At 41.4% G+C, this 20979-nt stretch overlaps 2 protein-coding genes across 6 annotated transcripts in view; both read left to right on the plus strand.

Annotated features, from left to right (window-relative positions):
* The window catches only part of nhsl2 (NHS-like 2), a 117754-nt gene extending 110161 nt beyond the window's left edge, over nucleotides 1-7593 (plus strand). For all 5 annotated transcript variants that reach the window (XM_047590021.1, XM_047590029.1, XM_047590036.1 and 2 more), the window contains 5 exons: nucleotides 85-1177; nucleotides 1272-2430; nucleotides 2558-2867; nucleotides 4012-4129; nucleotides 4757-7593. In XM_047590021.1, the coding sequence (XP_047445977.1) occupies nucleotides 85-1177; nucleotides 1272-2430; nucleotides 2558-2867; nucleotides 4012-4129; nucleotides 4757-5093 (3017 nt within the window). In that variant the 3' untranslated portion in view covers nucleotides 5094-7593. The remainder of the gene's footprint in view (nucleotides 1-84; nucleotides 1178-1271; nucleotides 2431-2557; nucleotides 2868-4011; nucleotides 4130-4756) is intronic.
* A 7009-nt stretch (nucleotides 7594-14602) lies between these two features.
* The window catches only part of arhgap36 (Rho GTPase activating protein 36), a 68725-nt gene continuing 62348 nt past the window's right edge, over nucleotides 14603-20979 (plus strand). Inside the window, exon 1 of the mRNA XM_047599794.1 lies at nucleotides 14603-14818. Within this exon, the coding sequence (XP_047455750.1) occupies nucleotides 14801-14818 (18 nt within the window). The 5' untranslated portion in view covers nucleotides 14603-14800. The remainder of the gene's footprint in view (nucleotides 14819-20979) is intronic.

Below are 20979 nucleotides of genomic sequence, written 5' to 3' on the forward strand. Positions count from 1 at the left end.
ATTATTTCTGTAGATGGGCAGCTAGGACTAAATAGAGAGTTTTAGTGTGTACAGTCTGTTGAATTTCTCTTCTCTCCATTACAGATAACAATTTGGGGCAGCGTGTGCCAGACCAGCTTCACCAAGGAGCAATGGACCACTCTGGGCTGCTATGCTCAAACACTCCCTCTGCTTCCTGGAATGGCCCTAAGGGTTCCACCTTTTCTCCTGGAGCGTGGAACGAACCCTACAGCTATAGCACGAACAAAGCCCCCGCAGTTCCACCCAAGCAGCACAGTGTCATTGGCAATGCCAGAGGGACACAGGATGGTGTGATGTTTGTGGGCTCAGGACAGTCTGTTAGCTCACATTCCAGCTCATTCACATCTGTAACAGACCCTTCTGGGAGAGCTGGGAATAGCGTTCTAGGGATGGGGAAGCGGAGCGAGACTGAAGGTGCTGCAGCAGATGGAGGAAGAGGAGGAGGAGGAGGAGGTTGGGAAGCAGGGAGAGGGCGGGAGAGGTCGGCGCGTTCTATAGCAGCACAAAATGCCTTCAAGTTCCGAGAGCGATCACTTTCCACGCCCACAGATTCTGGCTCTTTTTGCTTTACAGATGGTAGCCTCTGCCAGCCAGATGGTAATATTTTGTCGACAGGGAACGGGAACACTATGGTTATTGACCACCATCAGGAGCGTCAGCACTTCCTGGGTCTGGGTGAGAACTATGCCCTCCTCTACCCAAGAGGAAGCTCTGAAGACAGCACTAGTACCACTGACACAATCTCAGTCACAGCTTCAGATTACAGCACAGAGGGCCGCCTGCGCCTCCGCTCCCGCTCCATCTCGCTGAAGAAATCCAAGCGCAAGCCACCACCTCCTGTGAGGAGCGTCTCTCTCATGAAGAACCTCGGAGAAGCTGAAGGGAGAATCCACCATGAAGGCGGGCTTTACCGTGATGGCCGGCCAAAGAGCCTGCACATCCCCAGAGAGCACTTCCCAGACTTCCAGCCAGATTTCCTTCTGCCCAGCTCATCCTGCTCCTCCAAACCTAGTGTTAGTGAGCGGGGGCTGTGCCAAGGAGGGAATGATGGACCACCAAGTCTTGAGGTCCAGGCACCAGAGAGGGAAGCAGAGACCGAGATGACCTTTCCCACTCACTGGCAGCTGGGGGAGTGGAAGAGCAATGACCCCTACAGGTGTTTGCTCTACGGAGTTAGTCGTTTTTGACTTCCTTGTTATCATTTGTTTTACGCAACTTATTAAGCACTTTTCTCTCATTTTCTCTTCCAGATCTCTATCAGGCTCCAGCACAGCAACAGGTACCACAGTGATTGAATGTATGAAAGTCAGAGGCAGCTCGGAGTCGCTTCTTGACTCTCCTTCCACTTCAAGAGCCACCTCTCCCTCACAGCTCTCCATAGAGACTGATGCCAAGGCTTCCTCACCCTTCAAACCTCCAGGGCTTATGTCCCCATCAAGTGGCTATTCCAGTCAGTCAGAGACCCCCACCCCAACCGTTCCACTCAGTCAAATGGCAGGTCAAGGGACAGCAGGGGTAACAGGGTGTAAGATGCGCCCCAAGATCCCAGAGCGGAAGTCATCGCTACCATCACCCAAGGACCCAGCTGCTAGGTCCAGATTGTCCTTCGAAATGCCTGGGAATGCACATCTGGAGCTGTCATCAATTAAGCCAAAGCAAAAGGCCAGCAGGCGACATTCTGACACCTCAACAGCAGCAAAACCAGGAAAAATCAGCCCCAGTTCATCACAGGCATTGCCTATGGTTACACAGAATGAACTGAAGACTGTACGGCTTCGTTCTGTTTCTCGTGGTGACCTAGAGGACTGCCCTGATGGGGCCTCTGACACCATTGAAGAAGAACAGCATGGTCGAGACATAGGCGAGGATCCCAGCCCACCACCCACCCTACCTAAACCCAAACCACCTGTTGCTGTCAAGCCTCCGTTACCCAAAAGACCCATTAACCTCCTTTTTAAGTCTCCTTCTCCCTCCTCCACCTCCCCCCTAGCCCTTGACTCGCCTCCTGCTTCACCTGTGGACCGACCAGTTCCTCTAGGAAACATCTACAAAGTCATGAAAAAGCCAAAACCCAAAAAACCTCCACCACAAACAAGTCCCACCATTCTCCCAGATTCAAATTGTACCTTTGCCCCACAGACTGCCTATGATCACCCATTCCTCCCCCACTCCCAGTCCCTTTTTGATCTCCCTCCTCTCCCAGATCCACAGCCTCTCGTGGAAGACCCAGTGTTGGAGCCTGAATTTGATGCTGACCTAGAGATTCATCTTGGGCCTGAAGACGGAGGTTCACTACCCTCTCCCTGCAGTAACAAGGAGACACCAGAGCTCCATGACAAAAGCAAGACTCTACCCTCAAGGATGACAATCTCCTGCTTATCAGAGCTGTCAGATAAGAAGAAACCCAAGGTGAGGAAGATATTTTTCAGGAAATAGGTTTGTTTTATGGGTGTTCTTATGGACAAGTATGACCTGGTGGATAACAACGTAGAAACCTGTGTCTTAGTAAGTAATTGATTGTCTCATTGCTTTACAGGTTCCACCTCCAGTTCCCAAGAAGCCAAATGTCCTTCTTTTTCCCACATCCTCCTCCTCCACTAATGGCAGCACAGACCGCCAGATACCACTGGCCGAGAGCCCTGTGGGCCTGCCTTCTCCAATAGGAACATTCTCACCAGAGGATATTCCCACTACTCCTACTGTTGCAGACATGGCTGAGCAACATGAGAACCACATGGGAACAGAGGAGGAGGACAGTTCAAAAGAGTCATCTCTGCAGTCATCTCTCCAAGATTCATCTCTCACAGAGCTGGAAGGGAAGATGGCCAGTACAGCTGTTGGGGCAGGTATGGAAATTAAGATTGCGTGTTGATCATTGTGTGTTCTTTTTCTCTTTCATTTTGACCAAAGTTCATCTCTATGGCAGATCTGTCATGGTCAGACTGTATAACTATTACATCACAAAATGATACTGTGTGAAAGTGTGAAATCACACTTTTGGGTTGCTGTGGTTCAGCAGGTTATCCACTAATCTCAGGGTTGTTGATTAAATCCCTTTAAGCTTTGTCCTTGGGCAGAACACCAGAAGGTGCTTTCTTTGGCAGCTCCACTGATCTGCCTCAATTGTGTTTTACTACAGATACGTTCCAAACAATCTCAGGTATCAAGTCCAAGTTATGGCTACAAACCTCAGCATCAAATATAGTTGCATTCAACAAGGCTAACCCTGAGGGTCTAATGGAAGGTGTTCTTTCCATATTTTGGTAAAAATACAATATCCAGTTGTGTTCTTCTTTCAGTCTTAGATTTTTATGGTATTACTCAAAAACATGTTTTTCTTCTTTTGGATATTTTATAACAGGGACTATACTATCTACAATCCATTCATATTCATTTTGGGAACTTCCGCTATGTTGCACTGTCTAAAGATCAGATGTGGGTATTGACATTGGTACTCATTTTAATGGAGATTGTACAGTACATTTATAAAGTATCTATAGCAAAATCTGGGAAGAAGTCCCAGACTAAACAGGATTTACTTAACGCTTACACTCTTATCTTTGACAGAGGCTGTTTAATTCTAACAATTTTTTTCCTAAGAGTTGATATGGTTGTGTTAATGAGCCCGTCAGAGCTTCTGCATTTGATTGGGAACCTTCCCCGCTGGTCTTAATGCATAACCTCCTGATTCTGCTAGAGGAGATGTCTTAGGTTTTGAATCAAATCAAGACCCATTGCTTTAAAATTGTACTGAATCAAAACACAGAACTGTTCATACTGTTTATGACAGTGAACATGACATTTATCATTATTATCTCATTATTACCTCTTTTTGCATGCAATCTAGACAGATTTTCACATATTCCTGTGTATTGAAGGAATTTGCTTTTTAACACGACAGAGGGAGCAAAACCTTTACAAATCAGAAACAGTGGATAAAATACATGCATATCATTTCAAGTTTTAATATGATTTCTCTGTCTCGTTCAGATGAGTCCACAGCCGATGAGAAGACAGTTCTTCACATTGCAGAAGAAACAGATGATGACCTGTTGGCCAGCACACCTACAACACACACCACCGAAGACCTGTTCACCATCATACACAGGTATGCATCCAAGCACAGATTACGGTATAAACTGTGATTTTGCAGCATATGCCTTTCCCCAAATGGTTGTTGGGCTGTTCTGGCAGTAAAAAACATATTTTCACAGTGCAAATGCTTTCAGTCATCACAAAGCTCGCCTGGTGTCTTTTCAAAACCCGGAGCATCTGATCTGACAAAGTGCATGTTGTCTTGTTGAAAAGGTGTGAGGTGAGCGGGGTATAAGGTTCCCTAGCAACAACTGCATACAGTGCGTTACTGCACGACCAGTGGCTCTTTTTATGTCCTTTTTTTCTCCTGAGTTACTCTGTCTCTCACACACATTTATGAACAGAGCCACACGTACGGAAATGCAAGAAAGCTGGTCTCTAAGCAACAAGTGTTCATGATTTTTACCTTGCTTGATTCTGAAAATAGTCTGAAAGGCAGAGAAGAATGTGTGAGGAGGGGAAAAAGAAGACACTGTTTTTATCTCATCGTACAGGAGAACGTGGAGTCCCAGCTGTAGTTACAAATCCATTTGTTAATCCATGGTGTTAATCCAAGTGGGACTCATTCAGTTTAATAACTGAGATGTACTTTTTATCTTCTCGTTGTTCACATTTGCGTATAAACTCTCTACTCTTCCAGGTCCAAGCGAAAGGTTCTGGGTCGCAAGGAGCCGTCGGACTCCTTCGGCAGTCGGCAGAGCCTGGTGTCACCAGTGAAGCACAGCACTAGCGGCAGTGACCTAAGAAATCTCACCTTGGGCAGCAGCCAGAGGTCGAGCTCCCGCAATGAGAATTTCATGGCCCTGCTTCAGAAGAAAGGCAGTAAGTCTTCCAGTGGAGCAAGGGTCTCTGCCATGGAGCTTCTAAAAAGCACAAACCCCCTAGCACGACGTGTGACAGAGTTTTCAACCACCACGGGATCAACTGCAGAGGGAGGAGAGGCGACATCTGGGAATGACAAACCCAACGATCAGTGAACTGATTGTTAGAAGATGTTAACTAGCTTGCCGTTGACAAAGCTACCCACCAATTCCACAATCTGCCACCCTCTGGGGATGGGGCCTTCCAACGAATATACCCAATTGGATCGCTCCAACTACTGATTGACCATTTGCACTGTCCAATCCTTTAATATTGGAGCACCTTTTGGACAAAATGGTCCCTCCCATGGTTGGAGCGTTGTTGTTCCCTGTCAAAACGGCCCCTCTAGGAAAACAAGACATCAGTGCAGAGTAAAGTTTGGTCTCACTATATATCCAGTGTAAGGTGGAAGTTGTTTTCCTCATTGGGGATGTGTTCAGTGTGGATGTCAGGGTGGAGTAGAAACTGGGAATTTGAAAATATGGAGTGGATATCTTTACTCCTGGCTCTTTCTGAATGTCGACGACAAAAGATGACACTGAAGACGACAGTGGTTAATATATCTGAATCTGTGTCCATATTGATGCACGGGGATACCACAGAGGATCAGCAATTAAATAAATCCAAGAACTGAATGGAGCTAAATACATGTGAGGCTTACACATCCACGTTTCAACCAAATTCCTCCAGCAAGTAGCACTACATGAACTGAAAAAGGAAATATGCCTGTTCCTTGGACACCGTGGCTCTGCCTTCTCTCTATCTCTATGGTGACTGCAGTTCCATAGGAACCCTGACATTTTGGACGAACAAAAGAAACACTTAAATGAAGGATTTACAAAGAGAAATCACATGGGGGCTTTTTGCCACCAAAGATGAGGCATGAGCATGTTATACATTTTGTTGCTTGTGCTCCACACAAGAACGTGGACCTTCACAAAACATTCCACAGAGACACCGAGCAAATGGGCGACGCTTTTCTTGTTTGTTGGCATTCAAAACCGTCTACATGGCGCAGTCATTGCTATATTTTTCTCATCAGTCATTATCTTTGGTTCTCTGTTTAGATGTTGTTTATTTTTTTTTTTGCATATATTTTTCCATCCACACGCCAAGTGGCCATTTACTGTACACGTTTAATTGGCTCATACTGTATGTACCATGTAAAAAGGATAAATGTAACATCTATCAATGGATCTCACCTGCAGACACAAAGACTAAAAATAGTGTACAAAGCAGCAAGAAGCTTGGACTACAAACTGCCCACAAAATAAAGGGAAAACTCACACAAAGACTGAAGAGTAATGCCATGAAGAGACAAGCAAAGTCCAGTCTACACAAGAGTGAGTGTGTTCATGTGTGTGTATATGTGTGCAGATGAAATCATGCCTGTGGAGTTTCTGTATGGAGAGCATGAAGCAGGCCTGGTGATTAAACAGGGTTTTTATTCATTTTGGTCTCTGGTGTTGGGACCAAAGGAATGTTAAAAACTACAAACAAACCAGAGGGGACCTAGTGGCGTGTACGCATGTGTGCATATGTATGTGTCTATAGACTGAAATGCCAAGAACAAAGTGATGGAAAGAGACAGAAGAGAGTTCTCATGGTGTATGTGTGTGTGTGTGTGTGTGTGTGTGTGTGTGTGTGTGTGTGTGTGTGTGTGTGTGAGAGAGAAGCTTCACAACACCCCTTCCTTTAGTGAGCATCCCCCCTCAACATTCAGGAACCTAAGACATTCCGGAACCAAAAGGATTGAAAAACCAGTGTGCTTCCGGGATCAGGACTAAGCACCCGCAATTCATCTATAAACAGCATAAAACAATTTGGAATCTAAGAGACTCCATAGCCAAGAGGATTCTAGAACTAGTGCATTTCTGGAATCAGGATAAAGCTGTCCCCCTCTTCATACCATGCATTCTAGATTACAAAACCTAAAGGATTACTGAACCATGAGGATTCCAGGGAATAGATTACCGAAGGAAGCAGGTTCAAGAGGCCTGAAAGGTTCTGGAATGTCTGTCAGTAGGGAGTGTTGTGTGCAGTTTCTCTTTGTTTTGCCCTTCTCCGTTCACATTTTCAGTGTCTTTCGTCACAGAGAGAAGGTGATGGCGTATGCTGCCCTTTTTCCTCCATTCAGCACGATTGGAGCACATACTCCATCTGTCTCTTTTTATTTCTCTCTTCTGACAGATAGCACACTCTCTTTCCTCCCCCTTTACACTCCAACCTCTCTCTCGTAGCACTACCTTTCTCTTGTTCTCTAACTTGACCTGCTGTCCACCCTTTCTCTTTAAACCTTCTCTTCATCCATTCGCTGCCCTCCCTTCCTCCATTTTATCTTCCTGTCCCTCCCATCTCCTTTTCCCTCTCTTCCACCTCTCTCTGCATTCAGTCTATGCATCTGAGCTCAGCAGAAGACGCGACACTGGATGAATGTCAATGAATGACTGTTAAGAAAAAAAGATGCTGTTCTTCGTTTGAGAGTGCAAAAAACATTTTCTATCAGTACCTATCTTCTGCCTTCTTTCTTTCTTGCTCTCTTAAGTTTTTATATTTTTCTTTAGTACCCTTGTAACATGGGGTTGCCATGGAAGATTGAATAAATGAATGAATGGACATGGTTTTTGCATAGAGGACCTTGACTTTTGGACTGTGAACGATGCGCCCTGCGGTCTTTGTCTAACCTGGATCGCTGTGTGGACAGTGTGGTCACTCTGATTAGATGTGGTTTGGCTGCAACACCTGGCTTACCCCCTGTATGGAGAAAAGGAGGAGGGAACCATTCCATCCTGACTCCCAGTTGCAAACTATCTCTAGGTGCTATTGAGTCATAGCTCCCTCTTGTGGATGGAAAAGGAGGAACCACACACACACGAACACACACACACAGCGGTGCAGAGGAGAGAAAAAAAACTCCTTCACACACATCTCTCCCTACAACAATCCATTCAGGTATTCCATCATCCTGAAAAAGAGACAAATTATCACCGTCTACGATGATTAGTCAAGTGACGCTTGTTTTAAATATTTAGTGAATGAAAAAAGATAAACCTATGAAACTCTGTGTTTGTTTGCCTTGTAGACTGAATTATGGGCGTGTTGGTTCAGCGCCTGTTGTGTTTTTTATTTTTATTGTACTATTATTATTATTATTATTTTTTTTATTATTAATATCATTTCAGCTGCCTTCATAGTACACACCTAAAAACAACCTTAGCTAAATCCGGCCAAAATAAGAAATTTGAGCATATACAACTGCAAATATTTGCCCAAATCTGCATTTATATGCAGATGATGGCACTCTTTTCCTTGGGAGCAATATCTCTCAGAGAGAGAGAAAGATGGCCACTTGATAACAAAGCAACAAAGATTGTTTTTGAGCTAGACTCAACAAGAAAGATGTGAGTATGGTGTTAGGAAGGGATGTCTTAGCACAGAAATGTAGAGCGTGTCGAGGATCAGCTATGTTTTTTACTTGTATGTTGACAGATGGCAGATTCCCTTTAAGTGGAATGTAAGGAGAGGTAGAGACAAAAACATATGGGTACACTGGTAAAAAGAATGCTATCCTTTATGTACAGTAATATTCAGGAGAATTGTCATTTTATGGAGTTTTTTGCGAGTCAGAGTTGCTTCAGAGGCATTGATTGGGTTATTCTCTAGATCTATTACTGCCAATAGTGTGCCATTTTTGCACAAATTTCTTCCTTTTTCTGAAAGGCAACTAACAACACATTTCCTGGGAATACGGAATTGTTCCCAAGCACAGCACAGGAAAATCTGATTGGGGTTTTTTAGCAACCAAAGACATATTTCTGCCAACAGAGCCGCTCTGCCTCCAAGTCTGTAAAACGCAATTTCTAAACTATGCTGACAGCTCATCATATTCACAATAACATTTCTGTGAAGTGTAAAAAGAGAGCTGACTAGAGGAATATATTGGATATATGATTATCGCATCTTTATGTGTGGATTACCACACTGACATTTATAGATGTTCCATCATCTTTGCACCTCCTCTCTCCCTTCAACTCAGCTGTCCTGTGAGTGAGAGACGTAATCAAGTTAAAAGTGTTCCCCTCTCTCTCACTCTCTTTTGCTTGCTTCCAAATTGATAAAAGTTGTGGGAACACTGAAATGGCTCACGTATTAATTTCAGCCTAATTTACAGTCAGCCAATACATAACAACCAACCTGTTGCTAAGAAATCGGTATAACAACAGTGGAGAAAAGCTAACAGAGTTGAGTTGAAGACTTGGAGTTCTGGCAAGGATACTTTACTCTAAAGCCAAAGTAAGTGCAAAGTTGACAGTAGTGTGGTAAGCGAAAAGCCAAGCCGTCCACAACTCATCCAGTGTTTGCAAAGGACTTGCAAATACAGTTTGTCTGTCTGACCCCAATCTATAATATGAATGCATTCTTTTTTAACAGTGAATATTAAGTTTCAGGTTTCTATCCAAACATTACATATTTTAAATACACTCATTTGTAATATATACAAAAAATTAGATGCCCCATTGCTTTTATATTTTTAATATCACATAGAGTTGTATATGTCGGCATCCACACACCAGATAGCGCTGCGGACAGGGATCAGCAGAGTCGTATATTAGTGAGAGTCTGGCTAACTCCAAACATGAGTGTCATGCTTGCTACGTCGAAGGGGAGATTCTACAGTGTAACCCTATGGGGTGGATGTGCTATGTTGAAAATAGAAAATGAAATGAAAATGTCTTATTTTCACCATTTAACGGACCTATAAATGTTATTGCCAACGTCTGTCAATATGTATAAGGCCCTCACTTAAATATCCCAGCAATTACTTACTTTAAATATCTTTAATGTGCCTGTAAAATGCTTTGTAGCCCAATCGCCTCATCAGTCATGGAGCTGTGTTTACCTTCTCCTCAGTCTCCATGTTCATCCATCACTGTTCGAAATTACTCAGAAAAATTATAAATACTCGGAAATAGTGTAAATTAAACTAGTCTTACTGTTATTTAGCATTATAAGTAGTATTATCATTATAACATAGCAACAATAACTTAGTAGTAACCGAGGCAAAGTTACGTATCAATTTCATTTGTCTGTCTACAAGGACATAAATTACATCCACACATAGGTTTCACAGTATACATGATGCTAGCTGCTATTTTTCTAAGCATCAAGATAACTAGCTAGCATAAGGCTAGCATGAGACTTGGTTAACTTCAAACTTCATTCGTTTGTAAAGCAGTGTTGGGCGTTTTCGAGATCAAGGTTCACATTAATGATGCTATGACTTTATATTTCCTATATAAAATCTTAACAAACATCAAAGAGAGACATTGACATTTACCTCACATAATAGGGAGAAGTCAGTTGACTTCCAGTTCTTCCTTTTAATCTTCTGCTCCCATAATAAAACAGTGGTGTTTTTCCTGATCCTGTGCTGCAGTCATAGGCTGAGCACTCTGGCGTACTTTAACTTTTAATCTAACTTTATTTACTGTCATTGCCCCTTATCTATGTGTGAATATTAGTTAGACGTAGCTAACACGCCCATGAAACACGTGACCAGCTCAGAACCAACTAGCAAAGTGCGATGACTCAGACCGTCCATTCCGTAGTTGGCCAGACTCTCTCTAACATCCGGCTCTGGGATTCAGGCAACATAAAATCCATCAGATAATCTGGTCTGATAATTTGTAACAGAGACATGCTCAGAGCCTGAGCCTGCTAGCAAACACATGAACATGCCAGCACACTGAGCTGTGTTGTGAGTTTGGTTGCCAACAGATGGGGGTGGTGACCGCCTGAAACTCACATAACTAAGGTCTGTTAACAACCCAGTACTCATCTGTGTGTTGAGGAATTTGCCACTTGGATGAGTTGTGAAACGTCTTCAAGAAAGTTAGACAAGTCCAGTTGCTTTTTGTTTCAGTTTTGGTTTTTATGATATTCCATGGCCTGGATGACCCAGAATCATCACAGCCAAAATAAAGATATGCGGTTTTAATTAGTCAATGTATATATAACAATAGCACGCTTGTTAGCATAGCATGCTAACACTCAGAAATGGATATTTCTTGTGTCGAATGTGTTCGTACCAAACAGGTTTTGGAGTCAGAGGTAAACATATATTTTCCTTGTAGGGTGACTTTTAGATAGACATGAAAATTTTATGAATTTAATGAAGTGTAGATTTTCACTTTAGCTCCCTACAATCCCTACAATACTGCGATTCAAAAAATTCTGACATAATTACCATAACTGTACATTTTGGAAGGACAGATTTTTCTCAGACGATTCAATCGATATCTCCAGACTTCACTAAACCACAAATCAAATTGAAAGTTAAATGTAAGTGTTGTATTTTAGAAAAACTTTCCCTATATGGACTTACAAAGTGTGGCTTTACAAGAGAGTGAAAGAGTGTGAAAAATGCAGCTGCAGATTTGGGTTCAAAGACTTTTATTTCTGGAGTGGCAGGTGGGTGAAGTTTCCCTCACTCAGGCTTTTCAGCAGGACTTTGGAGTGCTAGCAAGCTCCACTCTTCTGCCACTCCAAGCAAAGTGAAACAAACACCCATTTTAAAACCTTTCGGTGTTGTACAGGCAGCTTATAAAGACACAGAGATGATACTTAAAGAGAAAAACTTCTCACAGAGAAAGACTTATTGGAGTTATTCTATTTTTGTTAATCCTCCCTGAAAAAAGAAAGACATATTTAAAGGAATATTCCGTGTATGTATTGAATACCCTTTGTTTTCCTGCCCCATCCAATGGCGTGACCTGTGGCTGCGAGGAGGCGACTCACATAAACGCTTCCCTCCGCAGCTGCACTGTGCCAGTGTGATGAAATAATTATTATATCAGTATAAATAAATTATTTTTCTTGCTTAAAAAACTCTGAATGTATTGTTTGTGTTTGCTTTACCTCCTGCCCTGCTAGTCAGTGAGGTTATGCTCCCGATGCGAGTTTTCCCTGGTGAGACAACAACTCATTAATTGGATGTTCATGTCTACACAGTAAATATTTAATCATTATTCATCCACACAGGATATGTAAAGTGCGTGTTATTTGAAAGCAAAAACCTCAAGTAGAACTTTTCATTTGGTTTTTGTACACGAATTCCTGTGTTAACCACATTACAAGGCAACACGTGATTTCCCAGTTCACTTATTCATTTTCAACCATTAATGACTGATGACTGATTCCAAGCAGAAGACACAATATGTATACTGTTGCAACAAAAAGACCAGTTTTATATCAGAATATAAGAGGCTTCTGTGTGTGACAATATGCACAAGGTAAAACAATGACCTTCAGATGGTTCAGGTTGTCCATTCTGACCCCGTGTGTTACAAAAGCTGGTTTATTCAGTTTCATATTACGTATGTCTGGCTTGACTGGAGTAATTTATCATTACTGAATGGTCTATTGATTCAAAACAAAACCATTAAGTACTTTAACTTCCGACAACCCAAGCCTTGTTATCTCTGATGCACTTCATATCTGGTTTGATCTTTCCATATCACTGCCGCTCCTAGTTTTCTTCAGATTTCCAGCCTGGGATGACTTGTATCAGCATTTCCATTAGGACTGTGAAGGCTGCGGGGGAGGATGCTTTTTTTCATCATTATGTGCACTCCAGAGTCTGTGTTCACTCCAAAGACAAACTCACCTAATTACCTGCATCAGACTTCATTCTTTGCCCTTGAAGCCTCGCTTGTGTTCCTACTTTGTCAGGACATTGTTAAATCTGACTTTCATTTCTTTAAAATTGCTTGTGTTGTTTTTTTGGATTCAGATTAAGTTTAGGGCATGTTTGATCTCAAGCTCCCACATATCTATAAGTAATGCATAACACAACACATTTATTTGTGTGCATTCAGGTAGGTGTTCACATCTGCTCAGTTCAAAGTGTTCACACGCTTTCCCTGTTGTGCCACTATTATTTTCTTGTTGACCTCTAGAGCCATCTAGTGTTTGAATGATGTAAACGCGACCTCTTGTAGCATTATAGAAACAGCCCAGAGCTTCAATCACATTAGGCACACTAATCTAGTGCCATCTAATTGAATATTTTTGAATGAAGTTTTATCTTCCTGAAGGATTTGGCATTAGTTTAAATAAGCTGAGAGCTGTTGATGCAGCAGTGTTTTCAGTGTGGAGGCTGGGGTTTGCAGCACCATAAACAATCAAACAAACAAAAGAAAAAAACAAATTAATACCTTCATTAGTACAATCACAAAGAATCAGTGCAGCACTGTTATATTAGAACATCTTTGTTTTCTGTGGTGTACGGTGAGCAAACTTTAAGAGATATAATATAATAATACATGTTAGATATACTAGGTGTTTATGTTGTGCTTTTTTATGCATATAAATTAAGGTAAAATCTGAATCTTACTGGCCCTGAAATAAGTTTGTTTTATTGTGTGTTTGTGTTCACCTTGACCGCACAGTCACTTAACTGTGCACAGCATGCCATAGATGTAAAACCAACAAATTGCACCGATTACTTAAGTATCATTAATGGAAAATAAATCAAGATCAATCAGAATCTAAAATTCAGAGCCTTAACCCCTGGATAGCCACGCATTTCTCTCAAACTGGAAGAGACCAAAGGTAGAGCTTTAAGAAGAAGGAATCTAGATCTACATGATCCAGAGCCTCAAACCTCCCTGCCACCCAGCAGCACATAGCTTCTAGACAAAATCAGCAACTAGCTGGTCAGCCAAGTGAAGCATTTAACCAGACACCACAGAACACCCTCAGAAGGCTCATGTCCATTCTCTGATGAGTCACAACTGTTTTAGAGGCACAAGGGAGACCTACACAATATTAGGTCATAATGTTGTGGCTAATCGGTGTATATTACTCTTGTGAGGACATGAATCTGGTAGGCAAAAATTAAATCAGCATGAATTAAATTACAACATTTTTAATATAAAGCCTGCATTAAAGATTAGAACAAGACTACAGAAAATGAATGGAAGTAAATGGAATGTCCTCTGAAGTGAGATTGGTCAAATGTCCGTTTAAAGGTCTCTCACTTTTAAAGGGCCGCACTTTCTTATAAATACCACGAGTCCCCAAGGTCCAAAACTCAGACTGGTCCTGACAAAGATATATTTTAGAGCACAGGCACATGGGGTAAAGTTCTCTTGTCGGGGGCAAACTACCAAACACCATCCTTCCTGTCTGTGACAGCCGAGAGCACGCCATGTTATCTATGGCACACACGCAAACTCAAGTTTGTGAGGGTGCCGCAATGACATAATACGTTCTGTAGCACTTTACCTTACACTTACCTAACCCTAAAGTGCCTAACCCTAACCCTAGACAGCAACCTGCAATTAACACAGCGAAACAGACAGAGGTTTTAGGCTGTCACGCAATTTAAATATTTAGAAAACAAGAAGAGAAGGAAGGGAGCAGTTTAAGAAAGCAAAACAGAGAAGAAAAATGATAAACTTCTGTTTAAAAGAGAGGAGAAGAAAACAAAATAACAGAGGATAGGTGTAAAACAAATTAGAGGAAGTAGAACCAAAACAGAAAAAAGGGAGGGGCGATGGGACTGAAGTCATGTGGGGAGGAAAAGAAGGAGGGGGGAGGAGTAACAGTCAAGTGCAGGAGGGAAGAGAGAAAGCAGCAGCAGCAACTTTAGAAGACAGCAGAGGCAGCTGCAGCGGCAGGAGTTGGAGGAAGAGGAGGAGGAGATTTCTTTCTTAAACATCCTGACGAGCTGGAGTACCTGTGCCTGAGCCAGACTAATGCTGGACGGACATCAACACTCCCAGCTGTGCACATGTGAGACCAACCTGTGCGAGCAGACATGCATTTCTTCTACGTGGTGGGTAACACGGACCTCTATGTCTTATTCTTACATGTGCTTGCCTGCTTCTTCTTCTCTTTCTGTAATTTGGTGTTCAATTTTCCAACATAAAGTGAATCATGTCACCCAGGGATGAAGTAAAAGCTACAACTTAGAAGAATACAAACTGTTAAAGGAGAAAAAAGTCCTTAGATGATGTCAAAGAATAAAATTTATGATGTGTTTCAGCATTTTTACCAGCCACGTTCTGAACGCGGTACTTTGTTTATCATCCATGTTTTTACTCCACGTTTATGTCATTAAACTCAGCTGAACTTTTTTCCCAGTATTCCCAAATGCCCTATATATTCCCCACCCCAATTCTCTGCAGTCACACCCAAATCATTCCTGTGAAATTAAAATCACTTCTTTCTTGGCTTGAAAAGACAGTAAAGTAATCCAGACTCCCCCTCTGTTGGTTTCATATTTGTGGTTAGACAAATTAAAAAAATAAATAAAATAAATAAATAAATAAAATCAATCATCTGAATGGAAGAAATCCAAAGAAAAAACATGCTGAATCAGTTTTTCCCAATCTCAGAAATAAGACAACCAGAGATGCATGCGAAGCTGGAAAAAGTAGCTGGGAAGTGTTGTGTTTGCAGACAAGGGTAAAATTAGCCACTTCTGCTTATTAATAAAAAGACTAGCTTGTAATTCTTCCCCATTTTTCTTGGCTGTACAAGAAAAACATTTTCACTGTAACAGTTACAGCTATGCGATTGAAATAAAGAAAGCCTTGCATTGTATTTATGTTGCTAGTTATACATTCTTTTCTTTTGCCTGCAGTGCAACAGCAAATCATTGTATCAAGAAAAATAGCTAAATAATATCATTAACAACAAAGCAGTGTGTTAATTTAACCTTCACCACCAGCTTATAGAATCACTTTAAATCTGCACTGATATACACTCACTGGCCACTTTATTAGGTACACCTGTTCAATTACTTCTTAACAGAAATAGCTAATTAGTCAATCACATGGCTACAATTCAATGCATTTAGTCATGTAGAGGTGATCAAGTCAACTTGTTGAAGTTCAGACCGAGCATCAGAATGGGGAAGAAAGGGGATTTAAGTGACTTTGAACGTGGTATGGTTGTTGGTGCCAGATGGACTGGTCTGAGTTTTTCAGAAACTGCCAATCTACTGGGGTTTTCATGCACAACCATCTCTAGGGTTTACAGAGAAACTCTGCCTGGTCTGACATGTCTTGATTTCAGCTGTGACATTCAGATGGCAGGATCAGAATTTGGCGTAAACAACATGAAAGCATGGATCCATCCTGCCTTGTATCAACGGTTCAGGCTGGTGGTGGTGGTGTAATGGTGTGGGGGATATTTTCCTGGCACACCTTGGGCCACTGAGTGCAAATTGAGCATGGTTTAAAGCTCACATCATCTCAAACTGGTTTCTTGATCATGACAATGAGTTCACTGTACTCCAATGGCCTCCACAGTCACCAGATATCAATCCAATAGAGCTCCTTTGGGATGTGGTGGAACGGTAGATTGGCATCATAGATGTTCAGCCAACAAATCTGCAGCATGATGCTATCATGTCAATATGGACCAAAATCTCTGAGGAATGTTGCCAACACCCTGTTGAAAGTTGCCACGAAGAATTAAGGCATTTCTGAAGGCAAAGGGGGTCCAACCTTTTACTAGCAAGGTGTACCTAATAAAGTGAATGAAGTGTATTTTAGTGGTTCAATTCCAGGTTTTAGTGTTTCAGCTTGTTGTTTTAGTTTTTGTGACTCAGTTGTGACTCATCAGGGAATGGACACGTGCCTTCTGGGGATGTCCTGTGGACAACAGGATGTTAAGGGTTGAGGGGAGGGGCCTCTGTGGATCATCTGACAGATACTTGATCAGTTTGAGATCTAGTGAATTTGGAGGCCAGGTCAACACCTTGTGCTATTCTTCATGTTGTGTTTTTAGTTGTTCCTAAGGCATTTTTGTGTGTGTGCCTGTCAGGCTGCATCCTGCTGGGGATGTCTGCTGCCATCAGGGAGTGTCATTGTTATGGTGTGGGAGTGCCTGGTCTGGTCTAGATGTGTGGTACATGTCTAAGTAACATCGTGCCAGGTCCAAATGTTTCCTGTTAGAACACTGAATTGTCAATTTGTTGCTATTTATGTCTCCTGACAGTGGTTTTAATGTTGTGGCTGATTGGTGTATGTAATCACCAGTGAGTTAAAGTGCAACTTTTTGTCTCAGCAGGCATGAGGTGACGCCAAAGTCGCTTCTCTGAAGTTGGTTTGGTGTGACAGAAGGTGATACATGATACATGGGAGAGGTAATGGATAAAAATGACGAATGGTTAATGCTGCGCTGTATGTGGTAGATGTTTAAACGGGCGCCTGCCTTCCAATTGTAACTGACCTTTGTCTGGGATAAGATGCAATGTAGTAGAGGTGCAACACGTTTTATGAGCTGATTATTGATTGTAAAACCAGGCTGCTCTAAAGTGTACAGGGTGATGTGGGTGTTTGTGTTTGGCAGGAAAGGGCACCGCGTTCAAAGCGAGCAATTTATCAAGGTCAATGACTGGAGAAGGAATTTATGATTAAATTATAGAAGATCACTTGATTTTTTTTTATGTTATCTGCTGTATTGCCAAAGTGCTTTTGGACACACAAGCAAGTTTAAGATGCCCTAATTTGGCAACGGTGTGGTCATTTCTTTCTTTAACGAACATAAAGAGCCTCTGCCATTTGCCTTGGAGCATCACTTGGCCACGGATGTCAGAAGTGAGTCCAGCTAAATCTTAAACTTAATAGCTCGCACTTAGCACTCCATCTTCCCTTTCCCTTACTCTCCGACATTTCCAGACAGCTGCATCACTTTTCTGTCAAGCTATTATTTCTGCATCTGTCATCTCTTTCCCCTCTCTCTAGCCCTCTCCCCCTCTCTATGCCGTTGCCACATCTGTCCCCCCCTCGCTCCACCGCTGCCTCACAATCCTGGTTTCGTACAGCTTGTACAGCTCAATCATATTTCGTGCTTGTCTTTTTGATTTGTGAGTCCAGCTTTATGATTTACTGGTTCCCTGAAGAGGCCCTGTCCCATTAAAGTATGTGGGGACATTTTGAGCTCTTCACCAGAAGCAGTAACTTATATTGTTGCTTGATTGTGCAGAGGGATTGTTTTTAATTTGAAGTCAGTTATAGCACACCCACGATAAGGTATCAGTTCATTCTTTATGGTTTTGGTTTGATTTGATTTTTATGTATCAGCGACTTCATTTTTGGTGGAGAAGCAATCCAAAGCAAACTCCAAAGTTATCTCCTTGCCTAAACACCACATGGGTTAGGTATCTGTTCCATCAAATGCCAATCAAATGCTGATGGCTAAGTAACAGTAGCTACACCTGTGAGCAACTGTCATCTGTTGCAGACACAAATATTAAAACCCAGCCGTCGGTATTTGATCATCCAGTCTTTACTAGTTTCTTGTAACTAGATAAATGTTCAGAAAATGACAGAATAGATAAGAGAGGGTGAATCTGATGTTAATCTGATGTCACCCTGCTGCTTCCTGTTCTTACTGAAAACATACATGAAGTCTCAGTTTGAAGTCTCAGTTTGACAACCATTTCACACACTTTAATTTTATCCTGGCTTTTTTTTTTTTTTTTTTTTAAGTTCAAGTGGCTAAGAAGTTCATTTTATCCTCACAGCAGCCGTGATTGTATTTACTAAGACAAGTTATCGTCTCCTATTAGCTTTATTTGCATCCGACAACGTTAAAAGCTGCTTAAAATGGGTTAACAACACAAATGCTCCGTTGCAACTCAATAAAAGGCTTCTTTTATCAGTTTAAAAGAGGCTCCGGATTTGATTCTTTGACTAGGACGGAGCGTTGCGCAGACTTCCTTCTCAACTTTGTTTTATGACATGAGGCCTGTATCTGCTCAAATGTACTGTATGTAGGAAACATGACAATTAATCTGAGACTCTGCAGGCTGTGTTTGTGTGTTGTCGTCTGTGGTTACATTACAAGGACACTATTTTTCAGCTAAAAGTCTGAAAAAAAAATAATAATTATATAATACCATATAATACTACTTCAATCTCAACAGATTGGCTCACTTGGAAGGGGTGGTGTAAATCTTTGATGATCTGTTCAGTAGGAAAATGTAAGTGCCTAAAAACAATGTAAACACTTGATCTGATCGTTTCTCTCTGGTTGGAGGATGACGGGTTTTCAGGAATGACAGAAAGAATAAGGTATTATAAAAGATAAACGTGGCTGAAATTCATGTGGACATTCTTTGGTTATATTTCTGGTAGATTGAGGCATTAACACATACAGGTATTAGAATATTTTATGTATAGTCCATGTAAATGGTTAAGTTGGATTCTCTGATCAGAATGAACGAATACTGTCCATGTAAACGTGGCCACTGCTGATTTCTTCTCCTCGCTAATGTACACCACATGTCATGAGTGGAAAACAACTCTCAAAGATTTAGAGAAGGATGGAGAGGGAGTTCCATCAGCAATGAAAGCTGAGGAGGGTGTGACGGGTTCGGAGATGGCGTGTTCATTTTTGACCCCGTTCTCTCTCTGCATGGATTAGTTTCAGATCCCACCACAACATCTCCACCGCCTCCTCTCCGGTGTCTCTCCTCCTGTTCTTCTCAGGTTTCTGTCTTAGATAGAAAAATACACCCAGTTCATAGTTTGGATCGCAACACAAGCTCTGAGAGCCAAAGTCAACCAGGGCTACCACAGATCTTGAAACATGATGAAACTTGGTCGCTCTAAGGTAAGACTCAAAACTTTAATATCTCTTAATAATTTAAACAGTTTAGGAAGGTCATGACAATTTTTAAAATTAATACTGTATTTAAACATTTATGATTGATTCAGTTTTATAAAGTTTGTTTTATTTCACATTTTTCATATTGTCAACAAATCCTGACGTCATCCAACTCAAGGGTATTTTTTATTTTTTTCCCATGAAGACCTAGCAACAGGTCTTTAAATTTTTTCAAAAAGTCTACATTCCTAAAGCAATGCAGATCTTAGGGACTATTTCCAGCTGCAGATTAATACACATTTATTAAGTTTTCTAGCAGCAGTGCACCTGGTGATCTCCCTATATTTGCTATTTTTCCTAGTCAAGACTGTGTCACAGAAGAAGAAAATATAGGAATCTTACATGAAATATATATATTAAAATCAAAAATTTAGGTAGTAATAACGTGGTTGATATCAGCAGATAACAAATATCCGAAAGCAAGATACACAAGTAAATCTCATCACTACAATTAGGCATCCACTGTTGCACTTTTTTGTCCGGTCAAACACAAACATTAGTACTCTGGATGCTCACTGATATCAAGCACTAATAAGAAAAGTTGACACTAACAGTAGAAACTGCATTGGTTTTTCTGTTTTTCTGTGTCATGGAAGCATCTTTTAATGTCTTCAGGTTATTGTTGTTTGTTATGTTGTCATGATCCTCATCTAGTTATTTAATTAAATTTTCTGTTTAACTAACCCAAATGAAACCAGAACAGACCATATTTCTTCAAGAAGCTCCAGTGGGCAAGTTCATAATTGGATCCAAATGTTCTCAAAGCCCATTTCTGCTCGATGAGAGACTTATGGTACTACTACCATGTAGTGCATGCTTTTCCCGTCAGTTGTACCTCTTGTTGGAGAGGTTTTATAGGGTAGTTGAACTGCTCCTGAATGTCTTCCAGGTATAAATACACTCATTTGGCTACAAGCTAATGTGGCTAAGTCATATGTAACACAAGCTGCCAATATGAAGATATTTCTGCATAACAAAGTTACGTGCCACAAATCAGGTTTCAGCTCGTTCCAATGACATGATGACAACGAAGCCAGAACAACTTCCATGCCTTGTTTTTAGTTGGTTTGAAGTCTTTCCATTGGGATCTGATTATATTCCATCAAAGATCTGCCAAGCCAATAAAACAGTTGGATGAACTGGACGCAAAAGTGCCGTAGTCATCCACGTCACCTAGGCGCCATTATGTTGAATTAGAACAAAATGTTGTCATTGAAAACCCCCGCTGTTTAAGAGTAGGATCTCTGTGAAAGATATTGACAGTGACACAAAATTTAATTTCGAAACACGACGATTCTTAAGCATTTTACATCA

This window comes from Mugil cephalus, chromosome 1, assembly GCF_022458985.1.
Source record: "Mugil cephalus isolate CIBA_MC_2020 chromosome 1, CIBA_Mcephalus_1.1, whole genome shotgun sequence".
NCBI lineage: Eukaryota > Metazoa > Chordata > Actinopteri > Mugiliformes > Mugilidae > Mugil > Mugil cephalus.